The sequence below is a fragment of the Aspergillus sclerotioniger genome, assembly GCF_003184525.1.
Source record: "Aspergillus sclerotioniger CBS 115572 chromosome Unknown BO94scaffold_12, whole genome shotgun sequence".
NCBI lineage: Eukaryota > Fungi > Ascomycota > Eurotiomycetes > Eurotiales > Aspergillaceae > Aspergillus > Aspergillus sclerotioniger.
Window position 1 is genome coordinate 898944 of NW_020291002.1, and position 20248 is coordinate 919191.

Genomic DNA, 20248 nt, shown 5'->3' on the forward strand with positions numbered 1-20248 from the left:
TGTTTCCCCACCCACCAGAGTCCAAACAGATGACGTCTGATTCTCCCCGCAAGGTTCATCGACTCGCAGCTTAATCCGCACGCTCGGAATTATATCCAACGTCGGAAATGGCGAATAAAAGTGGCGCAAAGTCCCGATGACAAGCAGTGTCAGGTAAGCAGTGGACCAAGATGAAGTTTTCAGCCAGCACACTTTTTTTTCTCGTGGGGCTTTCTGTCCCGATTTCGAGTACCTCTATTCAACAGGATGGAACCAGCTGCACCGCCAATCCTCTCGGAAATGGGCAAGATGATGTTCCTAACATTCTCACAGCTGTCAGCCAATGCGGCCAGACGCCCGGAGGAAGAGTCGTCCTCCCAGCGCCATACACCTACCGTATCAACCAACGGATGACAACCCATCTGGCCAACTCACGCCTTGAAATTGGCGGAACGCTTCTCTTCAGCGACGACATCGACTATTGGGTCAATAACTCTTACCGGGTGGACTTTCAGAACCAGTCGAGCGCCTGGCGCATCACAGGGCATGACTATGTGATTGACGGCGGTCCACACCAGGGTGGAATCGACGGAAACGGGCAGCTGTGGTATACTTGGGCCAAGGGAGGAAGTAATGTCTTTGGGCGTCCCATCCCGTTGCATGTGTTTCAGTTGACGCGCGCGACTCTTCGCAATTTATCCATCCGACAGCCCCAGTTCTGGGCTGTTCTTGTGGATTCATCTTCGCATATTGCCCTGGACCACGTCTATGTCAACGCGACCAACCACGATTTTTCAGTGAGTCCTGAAGGTGAGTGGGTTCAGAATACTGACGGGGTTGATACGTACCGTTCGGATTACATCAGTATCACCAACTGGGTATACCAAGGGGGGGACGATGCCGTGGCGTTCAAGGGAAACTCGACAAATACCCATGTGGAGAATGTGACTGTCTATGGAGGGCCTGGCATTGCGTTTGGATCGCTGGGACAATATCCCGACCGGGCTGATATTGTGGAAATCATCACAGTCAAGAATGTTTGACTTTCGAAGATGGCATGGTATCTATATTGATCATACAGGTTCAACCGTCGTTCAAACGGGAGATGGATTCCGGCGTCTACTTCAAAAGCTGGTAAGTGTCATGTCCTGAGAGCGATGTAGCTGATCAGTCAGGATTGGGGTCAACTATGGCGTCCCTCCTAACGGAGGCGGAGGCGGCACTGGATATGTTCGAAATGTGACGGTAGAGAACATCCAGCTCAAAGAGGTGCAGCTGCCGGTGTATATTGATACTTGGTGAGACTTTTGCCTAACTAGATGACACTGGCTGACAGCAGTAGTCTGAGCTATCTATTCAACGAAAACGTAACGCAGTATTGTGACACCTCGACCTACAAGTTTGAGGACCTGCACTTTAAGAACATCAGCGGGAATGGACTAGCCACCGTGACTGACTACCCAGGGAAGAACATCACTTTTGCTGTGTCCTTGCTTTGTTCGGACCAGGCACCGTGCATGGATTTGACATTCCAGAATATTGATATTACACTGCCAGTAAATTATACTGGCGAGAAGGTGCTGTGTAAGAATGCCGAGGTGAAGGGATTGCAGTGCAATTCGTGACCCATCTTGTCTATAAATAGCTGCTGTTGCATGTTACTTGATTGTCACCTATTGGTAAGGTTTGACAATCCATGAATTCCTTACATCGTGGCGAGCCGCCACCGGATCTCTCTGGATCGGGAGTCCATTCCTTGGTGACTGATGATTATGTGGAAATTCTATCGTGCCACAACATTTGAATGACCACATCTCTCGTGTAGCCAGAGAGCCATGTAGATACACAGCCTCGTATTTAACGTCATCTGTAGCATTGCGGTGAGACATACATCAGCACAGGTCAGATATAAACACAATTCTCCTGCGATCGCAACCACTCCACCCAAATCCCTACTATACCCACAACCAACCCATGCAATCCAATCCATCACAAACATCATGCATCTCCAAAAATCCCTCACCTTCATCATCCCCCTCCTCCCCCTAACCCGTATGTCCACCACCACCACCACAAATCCCGACTAACCTCCGCCTAGATACCCAATCCACCCTAACAACAACAACCACCACCCCCTGCGGTCCCATCCCCTCCTGCCCAACCAAACACTTCTGCACCACCGCAACATTCTACACCCCCACCACCACCTACATCACCACCTGCGTGCCCACTCCCACCTGTCTGACCGTTTACGGTAAGCATCCCATTCCATCCCATCTAACCGGATAACACGGCTAAGATTTGCACCCGCAGCGAACTGCATCTCGGGCGGTGGCGGCCCGGCCTGTTGCTCGGGGTATTGCGCTGCGACGAAATGTCGGTCTACGGATCCGGATTGGCCGGGTTGTAGTGAGGATGAGGGGGTGTGTAGGGATGATGGGGATTGTTGTTATGGGAATGAATGTGTTGATGGGCTTTGTGAGAGGGAGACTTGATTCTTTGTTAGGTAGTTATTTGGTTAGTGTATTGAGCAGCAGAATCAGAATGAGAATGAGAATGAGATATTTCCTTGCACCGAAAATGACGTAGCCACACCCTTGACTGCCCATCTCCATAGAAGGAATAGATTGGAAGATCCCCCTCACTCACCCCGCAAAATATCCGGCGATTAGGTGCTGACGGTACCGTTTTGCTGGGGGCGTTTACTGCCTGAGAAGGATGATGTATCTACGGGCTGCGGTCGGCGCGCTTTCGGCCCGACGGTGGTTGGACCCCTTGCGGAGGTCGTGTTTGTGGGGTAGTTGCTGTCTGGGTTGGACTAACTGGTTTATCGGGATTCCGGGGGTTTGGATCCGGTTATAGTTGGGGGTTTATGAGTGGGGATGGGGGGGGGGGGGCTGGGCTGGGCTGGGTAGCTCGGTTGGAGTTGTTGGCATGTGTTTGGTACCTGGGGTGGCTGGTCGGGGTTCTTTGGGTTGGATTATTCATGGAGATGTTTTGATGTAGTTGCTGGTGGTATATGGGTATTGTTGAGGAGTGAGTAGCATTAAATGCGTTACTTGGTGTGGGCTGGGTGTAGTGGAAGCTGTTTGATTGAGGGCTCAGATGTGTACCAGCTGAACTATCTACAAATGAAGCATAACCAGACCTACACAGTTATTTCTATAGAATATGATACTGCCAAATCTCTACGATATAATGAGCGTGATTATATTAATCAACAGTCGGATTGAACTGACCGATTCATGTCAAATATGTAGACTCGGGTTTCATCGCAGCGAAGTATCGTAAGTCACCTGCATATAAGATCAGATCCGTAGCATTCTGTCAAGTTTATACGATTAGGCCAAAAACGATATACCGCTGACCTCTGGAGAACAGACAGAACAAAAGACTGTCCCAACACATTCTCTGAGATATCAGCTCTTCTACAGATTTTACCAGATAGTTATAGATCTGGAATTGCAGCACCATATGTAAAAACGCGGGATACTCCCCAATGCCATATTGAATTCTAATACTCGGAGCGTCAACATCCTAAAAAAGAACGCGTTCCTTCACTGACCAGAACATTAAAATGACCTCCTTTCCAGGCTCACACAGTCTTCTCAAACCACCTCCCCCCTTTGCTTCTCTCATCAGTAAACATCCATCATGTTGCTTTCCATCTTCCTAACCCAGTTGGCCGTGGTGCAATGCATCAAGGCTATCCTCACTATGCCTGGTACCAGCCTCGACGTGATTCTCAGCCAGGTGAGCAACACGCATATAAAAGCTGAAGTCAAAAACACCGGCAACGAAGATCTTACCATCGTGCATCTGAATTTCTTCGGAGACACTGCTCCCATTAAAAAGGTCTCCGTGTTCCACAATGGTAAGTCTCCTCCCATCATCACCAACAACCCTAACAAACCAGAAACCGAGCTCGATTTCAACGGCATCAGACAGCGTCTAGTCCTGGAAAACCTCACCCATGACGCCCTCACCACGATCCACGCCGGCGAATCCCTCATCGACGAATTCGACATTGCCTCGACTCTCGACATCACCGACAGCGGCCCCATCACCATCCACACCTCCGGTTTCGTGCCCATTACCACCGACTCCGAAATCACCTCCTACCTCCCCTACACCTCCAACACACTCACCATCACCATCGACGCCGCCAAAGCCGCCACTGTCCCTAAAGCCCTCACTATCCCTCCATCCCTCCACCGTCGAACCAGACTCAGCGACTGCGACGACAACCGGGCCGCCATCATGCGTGCCGCTCTCGACAACGCCATGCGAATGTCCGTCGCCGCGGCCAACGAGGCCTGGATGGGCTCCGCCGCCCGATTGGAAGAATACTTCAAATCCTCCTCCCAGGAAACTCGCAGTCTGGTTGCCAATCGACTAGCTTACATCGCAGCGGAAGCCTCCCTCAATGCCGAGAGAACCACCTACTACTGTACTGACAAATTCCGGGCCTGTGGTCCTCGAACTCTGGCGTATACATTTCCCCAGTGGAATGTAGTAGTGAATTGTCCCATTTATTGGTCGATATTGCAGCCGGTGCAAAAGGCGTGCCATGCCCAGGACCAGGCAAATACTATCATTCATGAGTTTTCCCATGCTCCCGGGGTTTATGCCCCTGGGACGGATGATCTGGGGTATGGGTATCAGGCTGCGATGAGGTTGACGGGCAATCAAGCATTGAGAAATGCGGATACGTATACTTTGTTTACCAATTCGGTGTTTGCGGGTTGTTGATCTTCATTTGACTGTGTTGTACTGTGAAGCTATTCAGCTGCTTGAGATATCACGCACTTAATGATAACTGCATAAGGATTAGCGCTGTGATATTCACGAGAGTAGGTGAAGTGTGTAATTACGAGATACACTCATGAAGATAAGTCAGTGTCACTAGTAACCCAAGAAAGGTATCGTGCTTCTTGATTCCATGAAGCAATACCCGATGCGGGAGCCCCCTTCACGTACACTCGTCATTTCAAGTAACACAGGAATTAACCGTTAACTGGCGTGAATGCGCCGGCCATCTACATATCGTGACACCGAAGCCATCCCCGTCCTACCTCTTCTCTCTCCGTCCTACATCCCATCTCCCAACCACCCAATCCGCTATCACATCAATCACATCCTCACTCAATCACATTGATCCACCAATCCATGCAAAAAAGCAAAATGACCGCCTCGTCCTTGCAGATCCACCTGGATCCCAACCTCACCGCTACTGGCTACGTCATCGATGTGACCATCAAGGTCACCATCCACAACACGAGCAACACCCCCATCACCTTTCTCAACTGGTCCACTCCGATGGATCCGAACGCGGACATCCTCGGCGTGTTTGACATCCACGACGCAGACACTGGCGAAATCGTCCACATCCCCACCATTGAAATGTCGCGTCGCAGTCTCCCCTTCATCGACGACCTGGTCGAAGTCCCGGCCACCGGCATGGTCGAAGCATACGTCGAATTGCCGCGCGTTCCGCTCTTCCACGGCCACCGCTACACCATCCAAGCCCAGGGCTCCTGGCATGCATTGTGGAAGGGTCCGATCGACCGAGTGACCAACCACCATCTGGAGAATCTGAGCGAAGCCGAACAAGGCGAGTTTGAATCGGAGGTCGGATGGCTGGTTCTGGATTGACCGATGTGATACCCGAGGCAATTTTTTTTTGTTTCTTTTTACTCGTCTAGTTTGTCCTCGGTTGAAATTTTCTTTGTCTCTACTGTGGTTCTTCTCCCCGATTGCTGGACCATTCTACCCCGCTGTCCAATAATTCTCGCGTGATTAATGGTGGCGTCTGCATAGACCGGTCACACGAACACTAAGGGGGATTCCCCATCCTTGCCATCCTTGTCGTCTGCACCCCGCACGTAGCTTATAAGGGCCGTAGATGCCGTCCATCCCCAGTATTCTATCCATCCACTCCTCTCATCCTTTCCACTCCACTCCTCTACTTTCCCCAAACCCAAACCCAAACAAAACCCAAAGACCAAAGACCCAAAATGAAACTCACCGACCCCATCAACGTCCACCGCGACGCTCAACGCGTCTTCGAAGTCCTCCAAAACAAAGGCATTGCCCTAATCCCGGGTAGCATCGGATACGGGCTTGTAGCCAGCGACCCCACCGCCTTGGACAAGCTCTTCTCCACGAAACGTCGCAAACCACACAAAAAACACGCCATGATTGGAAACTACGCGTTACATCAAGAAATTCACATTCTGCCCCCCCGCGAAGAATCCATCGTCAAAACCCTCACTATCGATCTGGACGTGCCTGTCGGCGTCGCGGCCCCGTTTCGGCCCGAGCATCCGATTATTCGGAACCTCGGGCCGGAGTTACTTTCTAGGTGTACTCACGACGGAACCCTGTCTATGCTGGTTAATGGGGGTCCGTTTCAGGAGGAATTGATTAAGTTGTGTCATGAGGCGAATATGCCGGTGCTTGGGTCGTCGGCGAATATCTCTGGTTCTGGGATGAAGGTTCGGATTGAGGATATTGAGCCGGAGATTGTGGCCGCCGCGGATATTGTGGTGGATTATGGGAAGAGGACGTTTAGTGAACCGAGGGCGTCGTCGACGATTATTAATTTTAGGGATATGAAGCTGGTGAGGTATGGGGCTTGTTATGATGTGATTCAGGATGTTTTGAAGAAGTTTTATGGGATTGAGTTTCCGGAGGATCCGGGGAGGGAGGAGTTGTTTTCGGGGCATGTGGATAGGGAGCAGGCTACTGTTTATTGATGTGCATAGGGGGTAGTTTTGTGTTGTTCTTAGGATGGACATAGTTGGTATTTGATTGATTATTCAATAAACTGCATATTAACAAACACTGCCTGCCATAACCCACCCAAGAGATTAATCATACCCATAACAATACCTCCCCCCCCTGACATCCATAACCTCCCACACGGTCCTTGGCCCATCCAACACCCCAAAATCCATCACCGTGTTTAACGTCACCAACTCCGCATCCGGCGGATCATGCACAATCCCCGTCCCATTCACCGCCACCAATCGACTCACCGGATCCAACTCCTGCCATAACGTCCACACCCGATCAACCATCGCATGATGGAGAAAAAACACCGGGTCTTGGGCTGACGCCCACGTATCGAGCATGTTTGCTCCCACGGCGGCGTGGCCGCCTTCGTGGGCCCCTACGTACCCGAGTGTGCTGGGGCTCATTAGGGCGAGGAAGGATTTTAGGTCCGGGGCGGAGAGCATGGAGGTGATGTTGGTGGGGGTGTTGAGGGAGGTGAGCCAGTCGGTTGTGAAGTTTCGGGTTAGGCATCTCGGGTTGTAGGACCAGGTGTTTGGGGGGAGAGAGCCGTAGGGTTGCACTTGGGAGATGGAGAAGGGGCCGAGATGGGCGGTCCAGTTGGTGAAGGGCCCGTTGTAGAGACAGCCGCCGCCGGTGCCGGGGGATGGGCAGGGGATGTTGTGTGGGCAGAGGTTGGAGGTGTTGTTTGCTGTTGGGAGGCCGTTGCCGGAGAGGGAGGTCGGGGTGCCGTCGAAGACGGGGCTGAGGGTTAGGTTGGTGGTGAAGAGGGACCAGTTCCAGTATCTGGGTTGTTAGCATGCCCACTTAAGGGGTTCTTGGGGGTGTTTTGCTGGGGGGATGGGATGGAGTTGATGGGGGCTGGGGGCATACGGGAGAGTGCCTTGGTAGTGGCATTCATCTTGCAGGGCCTTTTCGTAGAGGTAGATAAAGTGTCGGTGCCAGGGGAGGAGGAGTCCGTTGCTGTGAATGTACAGGGTGTTGTTGATGTGTGTTCTGAATGTGTTAGTGGGTCTGTGTAACACGACGAAAATCTTAGGGTAGGGACTTACGCTACAAAGTCGTCCATACGATCTCGTACACCGGGGTATTGGTCATTTGGGAGCTGGGATGGAAGTCCGCGTAGACACCATACTGCGTTGATGTAGTTTGTTCGTTCTGTTGTGGTCAGTTCGCCCCTAGACTGTTAGTTTGATTCGCTTTTTGTAGAGGGTCATACCATTCTTTTCGGGTACTGGCCCGTGAGGATTTGCATTGCTGTATTGTGCCTGCGGCTGCCAGTGCTGGCAGAAGAAAACTGGTCCAATGCATTGTTCTGGTATTGCTTCGTGGTAGGAGTAGATGGGAAGTAGGAGGACTGGGCTTTATACATGTCTCATTCCATCTGTAAATAGTACTACGTTGTGGACCGCCACAACCTCTGCTGAGTATGAATATCCCTCGATGAGATATTGTTAGGCACCAACATGGACATATAGTTTGCAGGCTTGGTCCGCGCCACATCTTGGCTCTCTTGTTTACAGCTGCACAAATCAAGTAGATGTAACTACGAATGATGATTTCTGGCAGCCAAGATCGATTGAGTTGACGATCAGCATTCCACTAACGAGCACTCGGATCCGATGAATTCCTCGGGGTATGTTACAGTGGCAGTGACAGACTCATTCGACAAAAAGGATTACACCCTAATACATGGTTCGCTCACGGATAGCAAAACAGGCTGTCGATGTAGACTGCCTCGGAGGAAGAGTGCTGGCCGGGTTGCAGCAGCGTGGTGCGTCCTGTGCAGCCTACTCCACTACACGACTGTTAGCATGATCTCTCCACATGGATGGCAGGCACTTACGTGAAGAGACGGCATGTTCGCGAGATGAAAACCCCATACACCTCACTGCAGATGTTAGCATCATACCCGAGGATAGGGGATGGCTGTAGGGCTTACAATTCTCCCATTTGGTGACACTCGTTCAACGGCACCTGGACCGACCGACTCCCTTCTTCTGTTTCAATTCCAACCTGAATCGTCAGTAGACTGCCAGACAAGTATTCGAGGATCGTACCGTGGTTGTGGACGCGCCACTAAGCCCGACCAGGAGCAGCGTGCTCAAGAGGGAAATTGCTCTGAAAGTATACATGGTGATGCTGAGTTGACCGTTGGTAGAAGGTAATCAGTCCATTCGCTGCATCCATCGCATATTTAAGGGCTGTCTCGATGATGGAATGTCGGGTTCCCCTGGCGCATCCCTTGCGTCGGACGCGTTCTAGGGGGAACCAGCCACAACATCCAATTTAGTGCTACGTACCTGGCAGAAAGGTACCATCGGGATTGCGCAAGGAATGCGCGTGGCAGGGTGCATACCCTTGCTGTGCTTCCAGTTGCCAGCCATGGAGCTGTGCTGCATGATGTTATGCTGTAGCTGAGATGTGCGGATGAGACTGTGCTTTCAAGGATTAAGATATTCTTGTCTGATGACCTACTTGGATGCTGCTTGTAACTGTTTTTAAATCATCATATGTGTTATTGCCAAATGTGAAGCCCTGTGTTTTCAGCTATGGTGAGTGAAATTGGGCATGCATTCCATTGGTCCGGCTATAACAACCCTTCCAATAAAATCCACTCTGGCATGCGAGCAGGTCTGTGGCACTGTGTATTACCACAATTTATGCATCATGTAATTATCCGCGACGCAGGGAGTTTTCATCTGAAGCAAGATCGCATCGATTGCGGGGTTTAGTTACATTGTTGCCTGGCAATAGTCAGCGAAAGCCTATTTGTCAGCAGTAAGTGCAGCAGCTCAGCAACCCAAGCTCTGCACCTCAGCTCGGAACAACCATCGGCAATTCAACAAGCCTCGGTCCAGGTGTATGCCTAGGCTAGCTAAGAATCCCGGGGAACACGCGTATATAATCAAGGGACCACCAGCCAAGCGCTCGGCAATGATGGGGCTGCCAATTACCGCCAATCCACCGCGATCAGGGCCCTGACGGGTTGATGGTGGTTACGGCCCCGCTACCCCAACTTCCCCAACTTCACTCTGGCCAGACTAATCCAATTGAACTGACCGTTATCGCATTATGCCGGCAGTTGCGTGGCCTCGCGAGGCCCACCCCCGGATTCTACATGTCATGTCAGGCCCGTCCGGGGATATATCTGGAGAATCATACGATCCCCAGATTAATATTGTGCCATGTAGCCATGTCTTCCGACGACAAAACCTCACAATCCGACTATATCGAAAAGACAGAGGCTGGCTTTATCGCCACCGAGGGCAGTACTCTTTCTGAACCACACAAATCCTACCTCCTCCAACGACATGGCACCCTCGACCTCGACCCTGTCCCTAGCATGGATCCAGCGGATCCGTATAACTGGCCGCCGCTTAAGGTAACCCCCATGTCGCTTTTTGAGAAGCATCTAACGAGTCAGAAAACCTTGAACCTCATTCTAGTCGCTTTTCACGCCTGTATGGGGACGTTCACAGCTGCAGCCATCATCCCCGCCTACGAAGACATTGCTCTAGACCTCGGAGTCTCCCTTCAGCGAGTGAGCTATCTCACCTCGCTTCAGATCGCCATTTTGGGCGGTGCTCCATTGTTCTGGAAACCGCTGTCGCATCGCTTCGGACGTCGTCCTATTTTCCTCCTCTCGTTGATCCTCAGCTGCGTCTGCAATATCGGTTGTGCGAAGAGCCCGGACTATGCGTCGATGGCAGCATGTCGCGCCCTAGTATCCTTCTTTATTTCGCCGGCCATGGCGATAGGCAGTGCAGTGGTCACAGAGACATTCTTTCGCCGTGAACGCGCACAATACATGGGTATCTGGGCAGTGATGGTTACATTAGGGGTACCTGTGGGTCCATTCATCTTTGGATTTGTGGCTCAACGGGTGGGATATCGATGGATATATTGGATTCTGGCCATTGTACGCCCATCCACACCCTATAACATACTCCTAACCTGATCAGTATTGGCTATTCATACAGAGCTAACATCACTAGACCAACGCCATCGAACTAATCCTATACATCTTCTTCGGCCCCGAAACCCGCTACATAGGCACAGAAATGCACTCCTCCCCCTCGGCCTTCAAACGCGAATACCTCACCCTCCACCGCATCGACCCCACCCCCTTCCATCTCTCCGAATTCTACCACCCTCTCACCCTAATCACCAACATACCCATCCTCATCGCCTCCGCCGCCTACGCAATGGTCTTCCTCTTCGCCTCGGTCCTCAACTCCGTCGAAGTGCCCCAACTCCTGCAGACCAAATTCAACCTCAACGCGCAACAACTCGGCCTCCAATTCCTCGGCCTCATCATCGGATCCCTTCTAGGCGAACAACTCGGCGGAATCCTCTCCGATACATGGATGAATGTCCGCGCCAAACGAACAGGCCAGAATCCACAGCCGGAGTATAGACTCTGGTTGAGCTATATCGGCTATTTACTTAGTATAGCAGGTATGGTAATTTTCTTGGTCTGTACGGAACATGCCCCGACGGGGAAGTGGACCGTCACTCCGGTGGTGGGGACGGGTATTGCCGCATTTGGGAATCAGGTCGTTACCACCGTGATGATTACCTATGCGGTGGATACGTATCCTGCTGATGCGGGGAGTGTGGGGGTTTTTGTCAATTTTGTGAGGTCTACGTGGGGGTTTATTGGGCCGTTTTGGTATGTCCCTTCTTATTCTAGAATGATGCAAGTGGATGGTTACTAATGAGAGGGAGGGTAGGTTCACGGATATGTTCGATAGTGTGGGAATTGCGAATAGTTCGGGTGTGGTGACGGCGTTGATTATGGGGGTGAGCTTTTTGCCGACGGTTGTGTTACAGGTGAGGGGAGGGAGATGGAGAGGTGCAAAGCGAGGGGAGGAATTAATGTGGGAGGAGGGTATAGTATAGTTTACACGAAGGGATGATTGAATATCTGTAGATGGATGTTGAATGGAGAGGATAGGATATAGAAGTGTTTCTGTCAGGATCTGTTCCTGTAAGGGAGCTAGATATTCATTTGACATTCCCCACGTGGAATCTTATCGTAAAAGTGATGATAAGCTATGAGTTATAGACAATGATATATCGAATCGATCGGTGATATGATATTCGCCATCTAGATGATCGTGATGATAAAGATGTACTTCGTACCCCATGCCATATTCTTATCCATATTGTTCTGTGGACTATGGAAGTCACTTCGCGTGAAAGTATATATATACATCCTATGTTGTTTGTCTCGGGGTATTCTGCATTCCTTATTCCGTCATCTGGTGACATTGTCTGTTCTCGCTTTGTAGATGTGTCTCGGGTGCTCTCATCTCGTCCAAGATGTGTCCTGCATGATGTGGTTCTGTATATCCACCTCTCATCTTTGTCCCAGTATGTCCTGCACGATTTGTTTATATGGGTAAACGCTAGCGCACTGTTGACTGTACTTAGGTTCGAGCGTTGTCAATAGTCAGGTGGTTTCGAACAGTGTCGGTCTGAGGCTAAAGGGACATATCGCATAGAGGTTGTCTCGGTGCACGGATGGAAGTATATGTCCTTAGGGTTGGTGGTATAACCATCGGGGATGTGCTGGGCCGATGTCTTCATCATGACTGTTAAGAACCTGGATGGTAGAACAGACATATTCCATCCCGTCACAGCGCCCCATAACACCCTATCCAACCATTATCATCCCCTCCACCATGCAGGTGAAGGTGGAGGTACTTTAAGTAACCGTATTCAAACAATGACTCCTCACCAACCCACTCCTCTCCTTCCTAGCCGTAACCGGCATCATCCCACAATCATCCAACACCCAGGTCAAAAAGCTCAAGACCTGTAAATCCGTCTCCCCATTCGTCATCAACTCCACGGCTCTTATCCTCGGCGGCATGGCAAAATGCATATTACATATCAAGGGCCGACGTTCACTCCGGACTTTCTCCACCATGAAGCTCGTTTTGAATGATGAGGAGTTCGACGCTAATATGCAATCGGAAGGGGTCTTGGCGTCGAGTTCCCCCATTACCTCGATTTTGAGTGGTAAGCGTTCGGGGACGGATTCGATGACTAGCCAGGCATTTTGGACACATGTGTCTAGGTCGGAGAAGGTGTGGCAGGGGCCTTGCGGGCGGGGGATTAAGGGAAAGTCGGTGTATTCGGGCATGTGCGTGGTGATGTATTCGAGGGCTTCGGTGCGGGCTTTGGCGGAGGGGTCCCGGAGGTGGACGGTGTGGCCGGCTGCGGAGAAGATGCAGGCGATGCGCCGGCCGAGGCAGCCGGCGCCGATTATGGCTAGTGGGCGGGTTTGTGGTGTTGTTGGGGTCCAGGGGATTGTGGGGGTTGGGGTGGAGGTGGTGTGGATGGGAGGTTGGTGGGTGTGGGTGTGGGTGTGGTTGTGGTTATGCTTGAGTACATGTTTGAGTACATGTTGTTGTTGGTTGTTGTTGTTGTTGTTGTTGTAGTTGGTGGTGTTGATTCTATGTCGGGGATGGACATGGTGAGGTGGTATGGTGGTGGAGGGTGTGGGTGGCGGAGACATCGGCAGTATGTTGTGGGTCTATATATCAGACTCCTGTGTAATGCGGGGATCGGGATTCAGTTTGATTCCCCGGCAGCAGGATGAGCCTGTTCATCTTCTGCAGATTGTTCCTTGATAGGGAGATGCACATGACATCATGCTCACGGGTCTGTGGGTGATGTGATGCCTGATCGGGATACAGTTCGGATCTGGGATATGGTTCACGTGTGATGGATTGACTTTGAGGCACAGACGTGATTGTCTGGTAGAGTATGGCTCGCAGGGTAGTAGGCCCGACAGTCTGGTTCTGTGAACTTTACTAGGTCCCTGCATGATGCATGGTACATGCATTTGTACGATGGGTTTGATTCGGAGATCTCTTAAATGTAGGGATATTGCTGTTCAGGGCATAGTCTAATGTGAAGAGAATCACTCTTTACTAGTATCAATAGCGATGTTGCTGTGCAGCAGCATCAGTGGCATCTGGCATCAGCATGCAGTGGCGCTGGAACCGGTGAGGCACCTTTTTCCACCAATCAAATCATCCACCCGGACTTCAGGGCCCATAAAACCAAAACGGGCAACAGGGGGCAAGGGTCCATTACGAGGTGGTGCTCGGTCGAGCTGGAGCAGAGGCTGTCATGCCCGATTTGGATGTAGTGAATCATCCGGATCACTGCGGATGGATGGATTCTGCCCGGTTAGATACAGTAGATACCACTCCTCAATTATCTATGATCCTGAACCCGACTCTGTCTAACAGCTGATATCATCCGGTACATTCTCGCAGTCAGAGCTGGTCTTGCCGCCAGTGATGTCCACAGTGGTCCAAGTCCAGTCTGTGCAGCTATCCGATCCACAGACAATGTAGATGTTCGTGCCCGAGCTCTCCACTGTGCCTTCGACCCCATCCAGGATGAAGTTCTCAATGGTGATTCCGTCGGTCGGCGATTTGCTGGTATCGTCGTAATTCTGCTCCACAACAATGCCGTACTTGGTGATCTCGGACAGAGTGATCTTCTCGTAGGTGATGTCGCTGACGGAGCCAGTGTCCCCGTAGATGGTTTTGATTCGGACTCCTACACAGCGTTAGTTGCATCCCTCCAACAATCAGTAGACTCACCATTCTGCGAGCTCTTAATCTCCGAGTTGTAAAACGTGACATTCTTCACAGTGTTGTCATCACGACCACCCACCGAGCCAATCGACAGCCCATGTCCACCGGAGCAAACTCCGCCCGAAAAGTAAATATTCTGGACGAATTAGCCCTGTCGATATACCTCTGGATGTACCCACCTCGCCCGAGTTCACCGCCACACAATCATCCTGGTTATACACGTTCGCGCCCGTGATGGTAATGTACGTGCTGGATCCGATGTCGAAGCCGTCGGTATTGGCAGCCCCTGCGTCATCTCCATCCGAGTCATCAATGGTGATGTCTTCCAGGGTGAGGTACGACGAGTCGTCGATGCTGAACACCTGCACCGGGGAATTCTGGATGTAGATGCCGCTGATCGTCGAGTCGATCATGTTGTGGGCGTAGAAGAATTTCGGCTTCGTCTTGCCGCCATTACTGCCCTCGTCGTCCCACCAGCGACTACCGTCGCCGTTGAGATAGGCGCCATCAGCACCGGTGACGGTGATGTCAGTTCCGGAGACAGAAACAAGAGGTCCATCCCATTCCTCGTAGCCAAAGGTGGTTTCGCCTTCGAAGATGACCTATCGATGATGAGCTAGAGTCACAGAACCAGGACGAACTCACATGAGTGCCTTCGTTCAAGTCGGTCAGGTCCAAAGTAGTACCCGAGGGGACCGCCACATCGGACAGAACAATGGTGGAGCACGAGGTTTTGGACTTGCTGGCAGAGGAAGCCCCCTCGGAGCCGGAAAAGGTGCAGCTGGTGGCGCGTTTGTCGAGATCCTCGAGCTTAGGGGCAGCCGTCACCCGCGGGTCGGCGGGGGTCGCACTGACCAGCGAGGCCCAGAGGGTTAGCCCGACGGCGATCAGAGAGCTAGAAGTTACCATGTTGATGCAGATCAAGACAAGCTTTGAGTATTTCTTGGTTGTTGGATCATGATTGACATGCTGCCTTTATAGCTCGTTGATCGGGTTCAGTGGGATAAGACAATTGGCACCGCAACTCCGGCGGCACAAGTGCCGTAGCGCACGGGATAATGTGATTGTTCCTGCATTCTGCATATTTCTCCTCAAGCGCCACACTATATTTCCCGTCCTGACGCGCAATGCTGCACCATCTGCCGCGATGAGTACCGCGTGAGTGGTGGGAAATTGAGATGACACTGTATTTGAAGCAGTCAGAGCTGTTCGGTGCCGGTTGATGTCGACCCTTGACCTGTCTTGGTGATGGTGGTAAGGTCCAGAATCGGATAGTGCTGCCGATCACTTCCCGTCCGGAGATGACTGATGGAGCAGCCATCCTACTTCTGTCTACGATTCTGCTTTCATATCTGACTCCTATGCCTTGTGAAGTCATGTTGTATAATAATATAACTTATGCATGGTGGACTCCAAAGAAGTGAATTCGGGTAAGTGAATTTACCAGCCGAAGTTTTGTATAGCGGCTGGATGCTGCAGACACTCCCGCCAGGGATTCCTGTAAACCACCAATTAGATCATTATCTAAAAGTGCAGGTAGAAATTCCTCAATTGAATGATGAGCATTCAAATAGAGTACGGCATCTAAACAACTCGTAGGGGTTTATACTGTCCCTTTATTCAACAGCATAATTCCTAGACAGCATAAATACACATGACTAGATCGTTGTTAAGCAGCATCTGCTGGTAGAATAACAATTCCATAACACCCAGTTGAGTTGCCTGACTTGCCTGGTTCCGACACATCCGGTATCTTGAAGACAGAGACTGGGTAGTGGATTACCGGCACGGCATTGCCTGACCGGCAATGTGGAAATTGAAGTACTGAGGATGTCAGGTAGGCCAGACAAGTCCGAGCAGGCTGCAATGATCATGCCTAACCCTCAAGAGGCTAGCTGAAATACAGCCACCGGACCTACCTACCCATTCTGGCATCATATCCACCCCTTCCGCCATCCCAATCCATTGGCCGATTAAAATAACATCATCATTGTCCTGCCTGAGGCACCTGATTGATAACACCGATAAGCCGATAGCGATAAGATGAGATGAGATGAGGCGATCGGCCTCTTCCGCGACCGGGGTTGCCCGACGCTCAACACCACCACCACTATTTAAGCATTACTGCTCGCCACAAGTCAGGTAATCCGAATCGCTTTGAGAGATTTGCACAATGGCTCCTACCGTTCACTCCCTTCCTCCTCCGCCCGGCTCTGATATCGACTTTGGTGCCATTGTCGATAATGTCGACCTTGAGAACCTCTCCGGTATGTCGGCCACCTCGTCTTATGGATGATGCTAATTGTTTTAGACGACGACTTCGCCGTGATCCACCGCGCTCTGTATGAAAACCTCGTCGTGGTGGTAAAGAACCAACAACACGTTACCCCCAAAGCCCAGTACGAACTCACCCGACGATTCGACCCCGCCGCCTCGCAATACGGCCACGGCAAAACCCTCGACGCGAAGCGCAGCATCCTGCATCCTGATCTCAAGACCGTTCCTCACCAGCCCCAAGTCCAGGTCATCGGCCATGGCAGAGTTGATGCCTACGAGGGTCTCACCGACATTCAACTCAAACATCCCCATCACCGCACCTTCCACCGCGACGCTATCCCCGACGACGAGGATTATGACTTCACTCGCTTCTACCGCTGGCATATCGATGCGGCCCTGTATGATTTCTATCCGCCCAACGTGACGACATTGTTGGCTGTTCGGGTCCCCAAGGGTCGACGACAGACACTCCGGTACGATGACGGATCGAACGAAACACTAGATGTACCCCTAGGAACGACGGCGTTTGTCAGCGGCGAGAGGATGTATGAGATGTTGTCCGACGAGGACAAGGAATTTGCACGTACCAGTCGCGTGGAATACGCCCCTCACCCGTATGTCTCCCCTACCCACACTCCCACCATACCATACTAACGGGATAGATACATCTGGATGAGCCCCGCCCGAGCCCTCCCCACCGGACTAGGCCTCTACTCCGAAACCAAAGAACTCCCTCTCTCCGAGCTTCCTCCCATCGACGAATCCAAAATCCAGATCCTCCCCATGTTATGGAAGAACCCTGTCACAGGGAAACCCGCGCTGCAGATCCACCCGTCCGCTGTGCGCAAGATCCACTGCCAGGATGGCACGGTGATTGATGATTTGGCCCAGGTCCGAGACATCGTGTACAAGTTGCAACGGCCGGCGATTAGTCCCCCACATGTGTATCCGCATGATTGGGAGGAGGGTGATCTCGTGCTGTTTAATAATAGGGGCGTTATTCATTCGGTGGTGGGGGCGTTTGGGAATGATGAGGTGCGGTTGTTTAGGCAGTGTAACCTGGCGGCGGGGGAGGCGCCACTGGCGTATGAGTGAGATCATTAATGAATATATTTATGCTGTTATGAGCTTGGTTGGTTGCTACAATCATTTAGTAAATTTGGAAGAGTGAGGGTGCCACAAATTTGGTAGAGGGTAGGTCAATGTGTTTGTCCGCCGGACGGACCTATGACAACAAACAACAGACCATGGCCATTCCACCCGCGCATTTGCATATGAACGTGTCCTCACCATACATACCGGAGCATATACCCCCTTCCAGCTAAACCATCAATCTCATTGGATCCTCCCTTCGCAGATCACGATCCTCAGCAGTGGAACAACATGAAACTTCAGTGGCGACAGCCTCCTAGGCAGAAGAATATTCGAATCATTCTGGAAAATTCCATTCCATCTCGAATCAACTGAACCAAGCTCTGATCCCGTGGTCATGATATCAGAATTAACCACCAGTCCCTCATCCAATAACCACACAGGACCAAACCTACAGCTACCCTATGGCATCAGAATGAGTTATTCTCCAGGTCCTTCCCCGTGGTTCCGGGGATGATCTGGAGTTAATATTAACTTTATCCAGTGTGACCTGCTTGCCTGGAGAGTATATTTATGATCAGGTCCTGCTTCTCCCCGGGATACTTTACATCAATCAATATGATATTCGGACGTGTACATGCATGCGTTTACATCTATCTCAAATATCACTACATCACCACCATACCAAATAATAAGTGAGAGGGAAAAAAAATGACAACAACAGTATCCTACCTCCTCGCCACCCGTCTCTCCCAAGCAGGAATAACCCACCATTTCACCGTCCCCGGCGACTACAACAGTCCCCTCCTCGCCACTCTCCGAAACCACACCTCCCTCACCGAAACAACCTGCACCAATGAACTCAACTGCTCTTTCGCAGCGGAGGGATATGCCCGGGCCCGCGGCATCGCCGCTTGCGTGGTGACCTACGGCGTTGGCGCATTGTCTGCATTCAATGGCATCGCTAGTGCTTATGCTGAAAACCTGCCCGTTATACTTATCTCCGGGGCACCGAATACCAACGATCGCGAGGCGTTTCACTCCGTGCATCATTCGTTGGATAATGGGGATTTGGATTTCCAGGTGGAGATGGTGAGGAGGATTACGTGTAAGGCTGTGGTTGTTCGGAGGGCGGGGGATGCCCCCCGGTTGATTGATGAGGTGATTCGGTGGGCGAGGTGGTGTAGGAAGCCGGTGTATATTGAGATTCCGGTGAATGTGGCCAGGGAAGCATGTTTGTTGGCGGGGCCGCCGTCTAGTGTGTTGGAGAGGAGGAGGGGGGATGCAGTCGGGGTGGATGATGCGGTTAGGAAGGTGGGCGAGTGGGTGGGGAAGTGGACGGGGGAGGGCGGGGAGGTGGTCATGTTGGTGGTCCGAAGGTGAGGGCTGCGGGCGCGGAGGAGGTGTTGGTGCAGGTGGCCGAGGTGATGGGGTGTATGGTGGCGGTGCAGCCTGCGGCTAAGTCGATGTTTCCTGAGGGACATCCGTTGTTTGCGGGGGTGTATTGGGGGGAGCGAGTACGTTGGGGGCGGAAGAGGTGGTGGAGTGGGCGGATGCGGTGGTTTGTGTGGGGACGGTGTTTACGGATTATAGTACTGCGGGGTGGACGGCGGTGCCGGAGGTGGGGAATCGCATTACGATTGGGATGGATCAGGTTACGGTGCCCGGGGGGAGTGGAATGATGTGTTGATGAAGGAGGTTTTGGGCGGGTTGGCGAGTACGTTGCCCCCGGCGGCCCCGGCGGCGAGGGAGGTGGTTGGGTGTCGACGGAGAGGCAGTGATCGGATTGCTCCGTTGAGGGCGCATGGGGGCAGCGCGTTGACGAGAAAGGAGATCTCGAGACAGATTGAGAATCTGCTGACGCCGGAGACGACGTTGTTTGTGGATATTGGGGACTCGTGGTTTGATGCGGCGCAGATGGCGTTGCCGGATGGGGCGCGGGTGGAAATGCAGATGCAGTGGGCGCATACGGGGTGGTCGATCCCGGCCGCGTTTGGGTATGCGATGGGGGAGCCGGAGCGGAAGGTGGTGGTGTTGGTGGGCGATGGGGCGTTTCAGATGACGGCGCAGGAGGTCAGTCAGATGACGCGGTATCAGACGCCGATTTCGCTGTTCCTGATCAATAATCGGGGATATACGGTGGATGTGGAGATCGGGGATGGCTTCGTCAATAATATCAAGAACTGGGATTATACGACGTTTCTGGACGCGTTGAATAGTGATGATGGGTATGGGAGGGGGTATAAGGTGACGAAGGCGGGCGAGTTGCAGCAGGCGATTGAGCGGGGGTTGGTCAATCGGCGCGGTCCGACGTTGATTGAATGCTATATTGATCGGGCGGACTGTTCGCGCGAGTTGGTCGTCTGGGGACATCTCCTTGGGGAGGCGAATAGGAGACAACCGGCGGTGTTCTAGTGGCAGCGGATCGTGCATTACTTCGACATGCAGTTGATCATTGGTATGATCTTGTGGAATAAGTG

At 51.9% G+C, this 20248-nt stretch overlaps 12 protein-coding genes across 12 annotated transcripts; 8 read left to right on the plus strand and 4 right to left on the minus strand.

Annotated features, from left to right (window-relative positions):
- Positions 1 to 170: 170 nt before the first annotated feature.
- On the plus strand, positions 171 to 1604 carry BO94DRAFT_556234 (exopolygalacturonase A; the record flags this gene model as incomplete). The annotated part of the gene is made up of 4 exons (XM_025613850.1): positions 171 to 1016; positions 1061 to 1113; positions 1155 to 1277; positions 1322 to 1604. 4 exons carry the CDS (start codon positions 171 to 173, stop codon positions 1602 to 1604), a joined length of 1305 nt encoding a protein of 434 aa, XP_025468208.1.
- Positions 1605 to 1979: 375 nt separating this feature from the next.
- BO94DRAFT_623910 (uncharacterized protein) lies at positions 1980 to 2481 on the plus strand (the record flags this gene model as incomplete). Its single annotated transcript, XM_025617182.1, has 3 exons — positions 1980 to 2031; positions 2078 to 2233; positions 2293 to 2481. The coding sequence occupies 3 exons, from the start codon at positions 1980 to 1982 to the stop codon at positions 2472 to 2474; spliced, it is 390 nt and encodes a 129-aa protein (XP_025468209.1). The 3' UTR covers positions 2475 to 2481.
- Positions 2482 to 3696: 1215 nt separating this feature from the next.
- mep20 (putative penicillolysin/deuterolysin metalloprotease) lies at positions 3697 to 4731 on the plus strand (the record flags this gene model as incomplete). Its single annotated transcript, XM_025608084.1, has 2 exons — positions 3697 to 3853; positions 3896 to 4731. The coding sequence occupies 2 exons, from the start codon at positions 3697 to 3699 to the stop codon at positions 4729 to 4731; spliced, it is 993 nt and encodes a 330-aa protein (XP_025468210.1).
- A 432-nt stretch (positions 4732 to 5163) lies between these two features.
- BO94DRAFT_545924 (uncharacterized protein) lies at positions 5164 to 5634 on the plus strand (the record flags this gene model as incomplete). Its single annotated transcript, XM_025613270.1, has 1 exon — positions 5164 to 5634. The coding sequence occupies one exon, from the start codon at positions 5164 to 5166 to the stop codon at positions 5632 to 5634; it is 471 nt and encodes a 156-aa protein (XP_025468211.1).
- Positions 5635 to 5926: 292 nt separating this feature from the next.
- On the plus strand, positions 5927 to 6777 carry BO94DRAFT_534744 (uncharacterized protein). The gene has a single exon (XM_025611616.1). It carries the CDS (start codon positions 5997 to 5999, stop codon positions 6735 to 6737), a length of 741 nt encoding a protein of 246 aa, XP_025468212.1. The 5' UTR covers positions 5927 to 5996; the 3' UTR covers positions 6738 to 6777.
- Positions 6778 to 6851: 74 nt separating this feature from the next.
- On the minus strand, positions 6852 to 8146 carry BO94DRAFT_585219 (tyrosinase family protein; the record flags this gene model as incomplete). The annotated part of the gene is made up of 4 exons (XM_025615677.1): positions 6852 to 7560; positions 7648 to 7770; positions 7827 to 7952; positions 8010 to 8146. The coding sequence occupies 4 exons, from the start codon at positions 8144 to 8146 to the stop codon at positions 6852 to 6854; spliced, it is 1095 nt and encodes a 364-aa protein (XP_025468213.1).
- Positions 8025 to 9336, minus strand: BO94DRAFT_534745 (uncharacterized protein). The gene is made up of 5 exons (XM_025611617.1): positions 9078 to 9336; positions 8835 to 8916; positions 8717 to 8790; positions 8621 to 8665; positions 8025 to 8572 (listed from the first exon to the last, which is right to left on the minus strand). The coding sequence occupies exons 2-5, from the start codon at positions 8907 to 8909 to the stop codon at positions 8476 to 8478; spliced, it is 291 nt and encodes a 96-aa protein (XP_025468214.1). The 5' UTR covers positions 8910 to 8916; positions 9078 to 9336; the 3' UTR covers positions 8025 to 8475.
- Positions 9337 to 9716: 380 nt separating this feature from the next.
- On the plus strand, positions 9717 to 11757 carry BO94DRAFT_534747 (putative MFS multidrug transporter). Its single transcript, XM_025611618.1, has 4 exons — positions 9717 to 10159; positions 10202 to 10696; positions 10773 to 11449; positions 11511 to 11757. The coding sequence occupies exons 1-4, from the start codon at positions 9971 to 9973 to the stop codon at positions 11677 to 11679; spliced, it is 1530 nt and encodes a 509-aa protein (XP_025468215.1). The 5' UTR covers positions 9717 to 9970; the 3' UTR covers positions 11680 to 11757.
- A 730-nt stretch (positions 11758 to 12487) lies between these two features.
- BO94DRAFT_585222 (3-hydroxyacyl-CoA dehydrogenase family protein) lies at positions 12488 to 13303 on the minus strand (the record flags this gene model as incomplete). Its single annotated transcript, XM_025615678.1, has 1 exon — positions 12488 to 13303. One exon carries the CDS (start codon positions 13301 to 13303, stop codon positions 12488 to 12490), a length of 816 nt encoding a protein of 271 aa, XP_025468216.1.
- A 421-nt stretch (positions 13304 to 13724) lies between these two features.
- On the minus strand, positions 13725 to 15388 carry BO94DRAFT_491464 (glycoside hydrolase family 28 protein). The gene is made up of 4 exons (XM_025609154.1): positions 15045 to 15388; positions 14579 to 15001; positions 14406 to 14535; positions 13725 to 14361 (listed from the first exon to the last, which is right to left on the minus strand). Exons 1-4 carry the CDS (start codon positions 15306 to 15308, stop codon positions 14039 to 14041), a joined length of 1140 nt encoding a protein of 379 aa, XP_025468217.1. The 5' UTR covers positions 15309 to 15388; the 3' UTR covers positions 13725 to 14038.
- A 1112-nt stretch (positions 15389 to 16500) lies between these two features.
- Positions 16501 to 17800, plus strand: BO94DRAFT_534750 (TauD/TfdA family dioxygenase). The gene is made up of 3 exons (XM_025611619.1): positions 16501 to 16666; positions 16711 to 17290; positions 17339 to 17800. The coding sequence occupies exons 1-3, from the start codon at positions 16573 to 16575 to the stop codon at positions 17769 to 17771; spliced, it is 1107 nt and encodes a 368-aa protein (XP_025468218.1). The 5' UTR covers positions 16501 to 16572; the 3' UTR covers positions 17772 to 17800.
- A 397-nt stretch (positions 17801 to 18197) lies between these two features.
- Positions 18198 to 20246, plus strand: BO94DRAFT_565654 (alpha-keto acid decarboxylase family protein). The gene is made up of 4 exons (XM_025614506.1): positions 18198 to 19094; positions 19148 to 19285; positions 19306 to 19451; positions 19547 to 20246. Exons 1-4 carry the CDS (start codon positions 18480 to 18482, stop codon positions 20181 to 20183), a joined length of 1536 nt encoding a protein of 511 aa, XP_025468219.1. The 5' UTR covers positions 18198 to 18479; the 3' UTR covers positions 20184 to 20246.
- The last annotated feature ends 2 nt before the right edge of the window (positions 20247 to 20248 follow it).